This window comes from Pristis pectinata, chromosome X, assembly GCF_009764475.1.
Source record: "Pristis pectinata isolate sPriPec2 chromosome X, sPriPec2.1.pri, whole genome shotgun sequence".
NCBI classification, from domain to species: domain Eukaryota; kingdom Metazoa; phylum Chordata; class Chondrichthyes; order Rhinopristiformes; family Pristidae; genus Pristis; species Pristis pectinata.
Genome location: NC_067450.1, coordinates 2,959,659 through 2,972,243, shown reverse-complemented (window position 1 = coordinate 2,972,243; position 12,585 = coordinate 2,959,659). Strand labels below are relative to the sequence as shown.

Genomic DNA, 12,585 nt, shown 5'->3' with positions numbered 1-12,585 from the left:
CATCACAATAACTGCTTTAGATGGGGATCAAAGCATCCATTCTTCTTTCAGAAGTGCTAGAGTGGGAAGAATTCGATAACATTACAGGTGTGGTCACACAGTGGTTTTGATGCTGGACAGTGTAATTTATGGACTAGCCTGTCACTCTTGTCTGATCATGGTTGATTTTTGATGACTTCCCAAGTAGCTTGGCAAGCCACGTAAAGGTGACAAGAAATAAGCAAATTAATTTTTATGTATTTAAGGTGGAACCTTGTTGGACAGTTGTCTCTCTTAATGCAGTACCCACTATTTCTACACTTTTATTCAAGCTGTATACAATGCCTGCATCCACATTCTTTTTGCATTTAAAAAAAAATAATTTTAAATAATTGCATCTGAAAAGAAAATCAAGTAGATCATTTGAGTCTTCCCTCATAACCAAGCACCAAGTCCCAGAATTATCCAGGTCACACACAAGTACTGCAGAGATTGGTCCTGTGAAAGATTAACAGTGGCAAGTTAACTTTGTTGGTTCAGCCCTGCACCAGACCCCAATCCCGACCTCTTTATGGTAATATTCTATGGTCAACATTTATTACTCCCAAACTGTGGGAGGTTTGCTATTGTGGTTTGTGATTTGTCTAAACTTGGATTGTAGCCTTGTAAGTTGCTCTTGTATTGATTCCAGGGAGTCCTGTTGCCAAAAATAAGTGCTGCTCTTGTGGATGTTCAATGCAGCCTTTTGCTCAAGTGGTGTTGTAATGGGTTATTCATTGTGAATCAGCAAATGATGTCATAATGGTTCCCATTCTGAATCTTCTTGGCTGTAGTGGTGGGGATGCAAGAGGAAGCACCGTGTTGAATGTTGCTGCAGTAAGATTTCTCTTCATTTCTCTTCCACTTAACACTTTGCTGGATTTTGTCCTCATGAGTGAGAAATGACTGGACTCTGCACATTCACAACTTCATCCTGTGGCTCACCAATCCCAAACTGCTTGAGGTTTGCTCTTGTGGTTTGTGATTTGTGTAAACTTGGTTTGCAGTCTTGTAGTTTATCCATCAGAGAATCTAACTAGCCTTCCTTAACCCTGATGTATGCAGGAATGATTTTAATTTTTAATTAAAATCTCATTCTTTTCATTTCAAAGCTCTCATCACTGAGACTTTTCCTGAGCACTACTTCCTTGTATGCTGTATATATTGAGCAACACAAACTCATCAAGGAAAATGTGTCCGAGTGGCACTATTCTTTTTCGGTTTTGGCTTCTCCACTGAGAGAATTGTGATAATGTCATGATAATTGGGTTTCTCCCCCACTTCCCCCACCCCCCCCCACACAACTCCCTCTCTATTAAGAGTAAACCATTCCTTGTGACAACCACATGTGTTGTGGGTGACAAAGAGCTCCCAGGACTCTTGCCAATGGCGTCCTATCCAGAGCAGAATCTGACCAACACAGTGACAAATGGCTCAAAAAAACATTCTGAAATGGACCTGTGGTGTCACCTCCGAGCAAGTCTTTAGGCTACAGGCATGCCATAAATGTAATCTGCCAATAAAGTCAAACTGTGCATTCCGAATGTAGTGAAAGATTGTGACAAAGGCACTTACTACCCTTCTCCCCCAAGTTCATAGTGATACTTATCAACACCTCGCGCTTGCTGCTGGCTGTTTCTCCCTTTTCATTCCTCCTCCTTACTTGATGCATGTTTAAGCAGAGACTACTGACTATCCAAAATTACTTAGTAGTGTCTCAGTACAGTTATATAGGGCCTTGGTAATACTGTGCCTGGAGTATTTCCTACGGTTTTGGTCTCCTTACCTTAAAAAAAAAAGAAAATACTTACAATGGAGAGAGTGCAACAAGAATTCATTTGGCTGGTTTCGGGGATGGTGGTTTGCTGTATGAGGAGAGGTTAAATAGATTAGGCCTGTATTCTCTAGACTTTAGAGGAATGAGAAGTGATCTCGCTGAAACGTGCTCAATTCTTACAGGGCCTGTGACAGTGTGGATGTTTCCCCTGGCTGAGGAGTCTTGAACCAGAAGATCAGTCTTGGAATAAGGGGTAAGCCATTCAGTATTGAGATGAGAAGAGCTTTCTTTACTCGGAGGGTGGTGAATGTTTGGAATTCTCCACCTCAGAGGGCTGTGCGGGCTTGGCCAGTGAATTCATTCAAAGGGAGATCCACAGATTTCTGGATATTAAGGGGATATGGAGACAGTGCAAAACTGGGTGCAGTGCTGATCATATCCAGAATGCCAACTTGCAGATAATTGGCATTTATCCGTTTTAACTATCTGCTTTAACTCAAATCCGATCAACACCTCAGCTAAATGGCAGAAGAATGTCATATAAGCACTTGGGTGTTCATCAATATTACCACAAATAACTTCAATGCAGTAATCATAACTCTGCAAAAACCAGATGGCAATCTAGTTACTGCTTTGAAAGAGCAAGGTTTCTGTGTGATCAGAGTTGACCTGTGCATGACTTTTTTGTTTGAACCTTGCATAGTGCTGTAAAAGGTGTTTCAACATTGGTAATTGGTTTATTATTGTCACATGTACTGAGATACAGTGAAAAGCTTTTGTTTGTGTGCCATCCAGACAGATCATTCCATACATAAGTACTTCAAGGTAGTACAAAGGGTTTAAAAAAAACAGAATACAGAATAAATGTAATGAATAGCTCTGCTGAAAGCAGCTTGCAAAGAGTTGCCATGGTCCGATACCTGGATTGCCTAACTGTATCCTGCCTGGTTTTAAAAACTGGTCTGCCCTCCAACCAGAGATCTTGTCACCTTTCATATTTGGCTTATGCAGAAATACAAAAAAACACCAGTTTAAATAAAGCCATCTTTTGATTGCCTTGCTCCATGTCTAATCTTGGGGTGTGGACATTGTTTTCATGACAGCATTTATTGTCCATCCCTTTTATTGCCCCTGAACCAAGTGATTTGCTGAGCCATTTCAGACTTTATGGTTGATTGATAATTCTGGAGTTGCACATAGGGCAAGGATGGTAGATTTCTTTATGACAATCCAGTAACCTTATAGTTACCATTAATGAAAGTGGCTTTTCATTCCAGATTGATTTAATTGAATTTAAGTTTCCTGGCTGCTGGTGGTAAGATCCAAGTTCATCACTAGTCAGTAGTGCAGTCCTCTGGACCTCCAACTGTAACCACTATTTTACCGTAACCTTGGTGTGTATGAGGTACATGATGTGATTCTGCAGCAGTGGACATGTGTAGCATCAGAAGTGATATGTTGAGAACTTGCTCTGAAGTCAGGGAGGGACACTGAGTTTCAGTGCCTCTTTATTACAGTCTAATCTTCGTTTTATGTCCTCTACAGGCTAAGTCCTTAATTTTGTCATTTTAAAAGAAGTTTTCAGTATGCTGGTATTGCTGATCCCCAGTTACCATAGAAAGGTGGAGAGAGCATAAGAAATAGAATCAGGATGAGGACATTCAGCCCTTCATGCCTGCTCTGCCATTCAGTAAGTAAGATCATAGCTGATCATTAATCTCCAGATTTCTTTCTAATGGAGGAAGCAGCCATTTGGCCCATCGAGCTTCTGCTAGCTCTTGGCAATCTCATTCTCCAACATTCCCCTGTAAGCTTTGCTCTGTCACATGCTCATTAATGCATCCCTCCCACTGGATTTTTCCATCATCCACAAACATTAGGGCTAATTTATCCTGGCCATTTTAACCTACCAATTAGTATGTCTTTGGGATGTAGGAGGATACTGGAGCAACTGGGGTGTGGTCACTGGGGAAACGGGAAAACGTGCAAACTCCACACAAATGGCGCCAGAAGTCAGGATCAAACCTGGGTCACTGGAGCTGTGAGACAGTGTCACTACCCACTGCACCACTGTGCTGCCAAGGTCTGTGCCACTTTCCTGCAATGAATCCCATGTCCTCCAATTCCCTTGATATCTATAAATCTATTAAGCTTTGTAATGAATTGCTTGCTCACTGTGCCTCCACTTGGAGAGAGAATTCCAAAGATTCACTACCCTCTGAGTGAAGTTTCTTCTCACCTTTGTCCTGAATGGCTGACCTCTTTTATTTTGAGACACTGACTCCTGACTTTAGATACCCCAGCCAGGAAAGTAAAACAGCTCTGCATCTACTGTGTCAAGCCCCACAAGGATTTTAAACATTTCAATGAGATCACCCTTCATTTTCCAAGACTTTTGAGAACATAGGCCCACTTTGCTTAATCGTTCCTCATCCTAAAAACCTGCCATCCCAGGAATCAGTCTGTGAACCGTTAACCTCTGCACTCTGCCCCTGTCTCTGTCTGTAACGGGCCCACGTTAACTGAAACTGATCTTTTCTTTTTGCACATCTATAGAAGCTCTTGGTCTTATTTTATGTTTCTTGCCATTCTAATTTGCTCTGAAATATTCCCAATCCCCAGGATTGCATTTTTGGCAAAATTATACACCTTTACCTTTGACCAAATGCTATCTTTAATATGATAGACACAGCTCGACCACTCTACTGTTTTTTTTTGCCTTGTATGTTACTTTTAAACTTTGTATTAATTCTTTAAATATTAGCCACTGCTTGTTTACTGCCATAATGCTTATGTAATTTTGCAATTTACCATAGCCCACTCATGCCTTCATAGTTTGTTTATTCAGATTTAGGACCCTAGTTTCAGATTGCACTAAATCACTTCTAATACTATATGAACTGTATCATATCATATCGCTGCTGCAGTCTGGCTGATGAATGTGCTCCCACACTGCGATTGGGTGAAGAATTTTGGATATTGACCCAGTAACAAGAAATGAATGGCGATTATCCCCAAGTTACAGTGGTGTTTCTGTGCAGCAATTGCACTTGTCCTCCGTAGGGTATACGTTTCTAAACAGACATTTTCCCTTCTTCCCCCGAAGGCACGTAGCTGCCTGTTCCTATGAATGCAAACTGCTCATTTATCCAATGGCCATTATTCATGTGTGAATGTGTCAGTATGCAATACAGCAGACTATTCAAATCAAAAGGGCACCACAGTTGAAGCCTGATCTTACCTGAATCCTTATCTGCCAGGAGTCCTTGGATATTGATCAGTAGTGCCAATGCTGATTTGTCTGGCTCAATTTCACAGTTCATTTACCAAATGAACTACCAAGGGGGCCTTTAAATCAAAAGTGAAAATAAGTAAATATAAAAGATTTCTTCAATGTCGTAAGGTTTTGATGTATGCATAAATTTCACATTTCATTGTAAAAGCTCAGAGTTGAATGAAATTAATAAATCTGAGAGCCTGGAACCTTCTTGACATATTAGCCCTATAAATTCAGTGCAGCATAAGAGGGTACTTTTTGTCAATGGCTGGCTGTTTACAGGAACACTGCCTTAAGATGTGGTGGGGACAGCTGGAGTGAGGGGGCAGGTGGGTGGGGGAAGTCTATTTAAAGAACCATGATTGTGTCAGGCAGGGAGAAGTTTTGTTTTTAAATCATTTTAAGTGCTGAGTAATGTGGATTATATTTGGTTTTGAGAGTTTTTAGTCTTTGCAACAGGAGAAGCTAATGCCAAATCTACCTAAAAATATTTGTGTTTCCACTGTGCGATCTGGCCTATCTGGTTTCCATGTTTCATGGTGCCTGTATTCAGAGGTTAATTTTGACCATCGGATTATTTAGTCTTTTGACATGCTCATATGTGCAGTTTTGCAAACAAATAGGAATGCCATAATGTAAGAGCAGAATTAGGCTTATGGTTCCTCCAGACTGCTCCATCATTTAATGATCAGATTTTTGGCAATACTTCTACTTCTCTGTCCATTTTATTTTCTTCCCCCAATAATCCTGAACTATCCAAAAATCTGTTCAAGTTTAAGGGAGAATTGCTCTCTGTTCCCTTTTTTTTCTCAAACGGGTCCTTTAAATGGCTTTGACCACAGGTGATAAACCTGGTTTTGTGAATTGTGTTGTGGGAATTTCCAATAATCTGGTAGTTTCCTGCCTCGTTGTGTGAGAAGGTTGAAATAACTACCTGGAATTTGTTCACAAGATGTGGACATCACTGATGTTCATATTTCCACACACTGGAGGCCATTTGGCCCATCAAGTCTATGCTGGCTCACAGAGCAATCCTGTTTTCACACTAATTTTCTCTGTAACTACATTCCCATCAATTCTACAACCCACCTACATAATGGGAAAATTTACAGTGGCTAATTAACCTACCAGCCTGCATATCATTGGGATATGGGAAGAAACTGGAGCTCCCGGGAGAAACTCGAGCAATCACAGGAAGAAAGTGCAAACTCCATACAGACGTCACCAGAGGTCAGGATTGAACCCGTGTCGCTGGAGTGGTGAGGCAGCAGCTCTAGCTGTGCTACTGTGGCACCCCAGGGAATTTCAGAGGCCAGTTGAGAGTCAACCACATTGGTGAATGTGGACTCACATGGGTGAGACTGGGCAGAATTCCTTTTCCGAAGGACATGAGTGACCACAACACTTTGTCAGAAGCTTGTAATGAAAAGCAAAGATTTTGACTTTATTTGTTCAGTACAAGTCAAGTATTATGCTGCTAGACTATCCTGTTGCTGGTTAGTTATCTTGTAAATAAACTAGACTCTTGATTTTGACCTTAATGGTTCAACAATGATGCTTTCTATTAATTTGAAGTGGACAAGAAACCCTGGTGGACAAGTCCATGTGATTTATGTTCTGTAATATAGTGACAAAGGGTGAATTTACTTCCATTCACAGCAGTTGTAAGGGTGTAAAGATTCACTTGCACCCTGGTCTGCTTATGAAAAATACCTTTTTCTTATCACCATTTATTAAGTGTTAGGAGGCAGCCTGGATTCTAACAGTCACGCGATGAGTACATTGCTGCTGATGTGATGTTAGGACATGCATCATCATGTTGTGTGATTTGTCACTTTTCAGCTACCTTCACCCTCTTGGACCTGGGTTTGACGTCAGCACAAATGGGTGGAATAAGTGAAGTAATCAACTGCAGAAGCCTTCAATAAAGAGGGAGTGAAGGAGTCTCTTGTTTGCAGTGGATGTGAGTTCATGTTTTTTGGCATAAATGGGTGTTGCATTCAATCACTGTGAGTTGCTTCATTCTCTGCCCTTTACTTAAATACTTCTGGAAAGGATTTAGCTGGTGAACGTACATGTATATCCAGAAAGCCAAATTGAGATCACAGATCGGCTGGGATCAACCAATCAACCCCTCTCTGGGATAGGGAAGTTTCCACCTGAAGAACATAAGCAGGAGTAGATTGTAGGCCCATTGAGCTGCTCTGCCATCGATTGTCAAGGCTGATTCAATATCTCAAATCCACCTTGCTACCCAACAGATTTAGGATCTGTTGATCCCATAATAAAGTGTGTTCCTGTGGATGTCAGGGGAGGAGAGTTTGGCTCGCTCCCCACCACCTGCCCACATTTGGACAAACCGCCCACTAGCACGCTGTTTTAGATTGCATCAAGAATATCTGCTCAGATTAGGTAATAGCTGGCATCCATTCCGAAGGACAGCACAGTGTGCTCGCTTAAAGATGGTGCAGCAATTAGTGCTGCTGCCTTGCAGTTCTAGGGTCCTAGGTTTGATCCTGACCTCGGATGTCGCCTATAAGACATGCTTAATTGGCCGCTGTAAATTACTTAGTATAGGTTCAAAGTGTAGTTGATGGGCATGTCAGAGAGAATAAGTTGCAGGGCTACAGGGAAATGAAGGGAAGGCTAATGGGATTGCTCCCCTGGAATCTAGTGTGGACCTGATGGGCTGAACAGCCTCCTTCTGTGTTATAAGCATAAGATAGGATTTGCATTGGTAAGAATACTGGGTGCCAATGAGAGATTTTTTTAAAATTGCTTTCACTGTAACCTAATTAAGCCAGAAATATGAGTGTAGCAGTGGGCCTCTGCATAGGTATGCGTGCTCTCTGCTTTGTCATAGACCCTCATTTTCATGTTTGGCCTCCCCTTAAATGCATCCACACTATTATTCACTTCAACCACTCCATGTGGTAGCAAGTTCCACATTCTCACCGCTTTTTGGGTAAACAAGTTTCTTCCAACTTCCCTATTTTACAACTTTGTGACCGTCTTGTAATGAGGGCCTTTTGACTATGCTCTTCCCCATAAGTACAGATGTTCTCTCTGTATCCGCTCTATTAAAATCATTCATGGTTTTGAAGACGATGATTAGGTCACAACTTGGCCACCTTTTCCCAGGTTCATCCTTGTGTATACCCTTGCATTTCTGGCATTATCCTTGCAAGTTTTCTCTGCACCATCTTCAGTGCCTTGATATCTGTTTTTGTATAAATATGGTAACCTGAGCTATACAAACAAAGTACTGTTAGTGTGGTCAAACCAAGGTTCAATGCAGGTTTAGCATAACTTGTACCTACTTTTCAATTCTGTACCTTGAAATAAACCTGAATGCTTTTTCTTTTGTTTGGCCCTTGTTAGCTTGCGCAACTCTGAGCCATTGGTGTATTTGTCCTATGAGATCTTTTTGTTCCTCCACCTTGCCCAGACTGTTGCCATTCAAGTAATAAGTGACCTCCTCCATTCTCCTGACCAAAATGTACTACCTCGCATAGATCTGTGTTGAACTTCATTTGTGCACTTTGCAAGTTTAATCAACTTTGGCACTGACCACTGTCCCCAATTTGATAGCATTTGGAGATTTAAAAGAAAAAGTACTTTTGATTCCAGAGTCAAAATAATTTAATGTAAATTGTGAACAGCATTGGTCCCAGCACTGATGGCCACCACCTTCTACTATAAATAGCTACCTTTGACTCCCAATTTGTATTGCAGTCATCAAGCAACTCATTTTGCCAATTGTTCCCTGTGCTTTGACCTTATTCATTTTCATGTTTTGGGGTACCTGACTGAAGGCCTTTTGAAAATCAAGATGAATTACACCTGCATTACCGCTGTCACCTAAAATTATTAACCAGGGGTTCAGCTGCAGTGGCCACTACTAACTATGCAGTTCATTATTTTGTGTAATATGTTATCATTCTCTGTATGTTGTGCTGTATGTAAGGCAAATAGAACTGCATCTTCAAAAAAAAAGCAAGTTTTCTTTTGGAGTTTACAGTAGAAACTAGAGATGCAAGTCTGCCTACCTCCCTGCACCGTCTCTCACAGGAGGGGCCATGATCCCACCAATTGTTCGTGCACTTGAGGCGAATGGGAAGAGGATTAAGGATTGCAAGGCTTGTCATGTCTTTTAACTTAGAAACAACTGAGCTTTTTTATTATTTCAGATCCATGCATCAGAACTTTCAAAACCGATTAATGGAGTGGCCGCCTTCATTGTGAATAAAACCAACCGGCTCCAAAGGAAACCTCAGTACCACTATTATTCTGTGACATTTAACCAGCAACAATGAGGCTGTTTTTTAGGAAACGGTTTGGTCCAGTGAAACTTGCTATGGTCAGTATAATATTTGTGATATTTTTATTCATACTCCAAAGAGATGTTGTCAAACAAAGCCCAAAGGATGAATCTTGGCTTAAGGACTTAACAGGCAGGAAAGACAGAATGTTAGGAATTATGTTTGGAGCTGTGAATAATATCCGAGACTCGATGCCCAAGTTTCAGATCATTGCTCCAGATCGAGGCCAAGAGGTTGTTGATGACAGCAGCAACTGTTTGCCAGGATTTTACACTGCAGCGGAACTGAAGACTTTTCTTCCTCGCCCTCCTGAGGATCCCAATGCACCTGGTGCTGATGCAAAGGCTTTCCATACAGACAATCTCTCCCCAGAACAGCAGAAGGAGAAAGAGCGTGGTTTTGAAAAGCATTGTTTCAATGCCTATGCCAGTGACCGTATCTCCTTGCACCGGAGCCTTGGACCAGACACACGACCTCCAGAGTAGGATATTTCATATTTCTATTGTGAAGACGTTTTGTGGGGAGTAATGTGTTCATTTGGTTAATAGTTTGTGCTCAGCATTGTTAAGATTACTGATGCTGGGAAATGGAAAATTTTCCCAATCTAGGAACCCAGTTTCGACTTTAAGCAAGATACAAATAAGATCCATCTATATGGCCTGTTATCACAGTTTCCTTTAATGCAAGATAACTTTTCCTGTACCAACTATCCATGTAGCCACATCCCTCCTCCCCCCTCCCCCCCAGTACATTTTTCATTTCACTGTCAAGTAGGGATGGATTACTGCTGTTGACCCATTCTGACCAAGGAGACTGCCCAAGCTTTTCTCATGTAGGACCCTTGAAGCTAATAGATGTGTTTAAAGTAAATTCTATCAGACTGGGCTGACAAGTAGAAACTTCTGGTGGATGAGCCCACATTGTTTCCCTTCTGGAGAAATATTCCACAGAAGAAAAGGAAGCTCCTCTCTGAGGAGTTGGCCTGTTTCCTGTCACAACTGTGAAGCGAGGATCACAGCCTAATTTCTTTCTGAAAAACCTTTTCTTGTTTTCAACTTCTTAGACTCGACAAAATTTGTCCCGCCTTGAAGCAAGAGCCAAATGTTTTCTTCAATCCATGCAGCCCACTCTTTTTTTTGTTTGGAACAATTCAATACTTGCACTCAGTTACTTTGTGAAAGCATTCTATAAGCCAGGATCTCTCAACTCTCTTTGGATTGCTTTGTGCAGGTGTATTGAACAGCGATTCAGGCGTTGCCCTCCTCTACCTTCAACCAGTGTGATTATAGTGTTCCACAATGAGGCCTGGTCTACCTTGCTGAGGACTGTGTACAGTGTGATGCATACTTCCCCAGCCATACTCCTGAAGGAAATCCTATTAGTGGATGATGCCAGCACAGATGGTGAGTTTTTAGTAACTGGAGAACACTGCTGTATTTAAAATATCTTGTGTTTGAGATTGGAACATAAAATTTTTAAAAACCTGAGAATATTATTCTTACTGAGTTTATTTGTTCATATCTGATCAATAATAATCCCGTGACTAAAATATATGCTAGATACTTAAAGCTCCCTAATCAGACAGTTTGCAGTTTGCCCAGTGGGTCAGTGGTTAAATGGCGTAGGATTGGAAGATCCCACCAATGACCCTCTGGCCTCTTGTCAGTTGATCTTATCAGGTTTCCTTTCAACTTTTTTGGTTTCATTTGGGGGAGTGGGTAGTCCCAATTTCTCAAGTCTTTTGTAAATGTAACCCCTCATCTCTGTAACATCCTAGTGAATCTGCATTGCAATATTTTCCACTGCATTTATCCTTGCTGTACTGAAGTATCCAATACTCCAGCTGCAGCTTGTCCAAGGTAATGCACGACATATGGGATGGGCTGGCGGGTCTTCACCTGTCGGTTGTTGTTCATGTTTGGATGTTGTATTCTTCCATGTATGAAACCCCAGGAGTCTGCTTATTTCATAGCTGTAGCTACTTCAGTTCTCTCCTTATTAATGACCCATTTATATGATCCTCTATTCTATTTAAAATCTTAACAACTTAGCTTTGCTCTTTTCCTTATTCTTACTCTCCAAATGTTTTTGGTCTTTCACTCTTCATACAAGGGAATACTTAAGAAATGAATCAAAAGGGGCAATTTTGGATCAGAAGGCTTTTGTTTCTGCTTCTCTATCCACTGCCCCCACCCCCAAAGTTCCTGTCACTGGTCACAGCTGCAAAAAGTGGAAGTGTTGTTCTATTTTTCATCATCGTCCTTGAAGTGCGCCACACTTGCTACATGACGACTGCTCTGCAGTGGGGCAATGATCATTACCACAGCGTGGGAGTTCCAGGTACTAGAACCACTGAGTACTTTAAAGACACACGAGATTCTGCAGATGCTGGAATCTGGAGCAACACACACACAGTGCTGGAGGAACTCAGCAGGTCGGGCAGCTTCTATGGAGGGAAATAAACAGTCGATGTTTCGGGTTGAGACCCTTCATCAGGACTGGAAAGGGAGGGGGAGGAGCACAGGCTGGCGGGTGGAAAGCTCTACTTTAAACTTGTTCTTTGCACATCCCGTCCTCTCAATTTTGCCCCGCCCCCTTCAGCCCCGTGCATGAACTGTGAGCACCTTCTCCTCTTTGTTGTAAACATATCCACTCCGGAGGAAGAGTTGGAATGTTTCCATATGGTTTTGAGATGGATCTTGTTTCTGAGTGTAGATAAAATGCTCAATGGTATGAATTTTGCAAAAAGACTGATCCAGTGTTCAGAATTAAACTCAACAACCTGTTCACTGTGGGCTTTGCATTCTATCAGCAGCAGATAAAGAATAGAGGTTGTACAGCAGCGATTGAGGGGGGAGACCCAACCTGCATTCCCCACCCCAGCCCCACTTATCGACTGTAATGCCTCCCACTTCCTTGGCTGTTATGCAAATATTATGTGTGTCTAAAATTAAGCTTGAGTAATTTCACACTTCAAGTAATAAAAGCCAGATTCCTTCCCCCTTTGGAGTTCAGATGAAGCTGGAGTTCTGCTCTTTCTGCAAGATGCACTTTGATCTCTAGAGTGAAGAGGAGAAGTGATTGCTTTCGGTTAGTTAACGTCTCACTGATCTCCTGCCCCTCCCCCCAGCCCAGCTGCCTTCCTATTCACTTGCCAAAATAGTCATGTCTTACCAGTTAAAATCTGTACT

At 41.7% G+C, this 12,585-nt stretch overlaps 1 protein-coding gene across 8 annotated transcripts in view; it reads left to right on the top strand.

Annotated features, from left to right (window-relative positions):
- The window catches only part of LOC127566980 (polypeptide N-acetylgalactosaminyltransferase 6-like), a 55,777-nt gene that overhangs the window by 17,109 nt on the left and 26,083 nt on the right, over window positions 1–12,585 (top strand). For 6 of the 8 annotated variants that reach the window (XM_052009566.1, XM_052009558.1, XM_052009563.1 and 3 more), the window contains 4 exons: window positions 1,978–2,048; window positions 6,915–7,035; window positions 9,263–9,875; window positions 10,625–10,797. In XM_052009566.1, coding sequence (XP_051865526.1) covers window positions 9,385–9,875; window positions 10,625–10,797 — 664 coding nt within the window. In that variant the 5' untranslated portion in view covers window positions 1,978–2,048; window positions 6,915–7,035; window positions 9,263–9,384. Of the gene's footprint in view, window positions 1–1,977; window positions 2,049–3,404; window positions 3,486–6,914; window positions 7,036–9,262; window positions 9,876–10,624; window positions 10,798–12,585 lie in introns of all 8 variants that reach the window. The other 2 variants (XM_052009564.1, XM_052009565.1) reach the window with 2 other exon arrangements.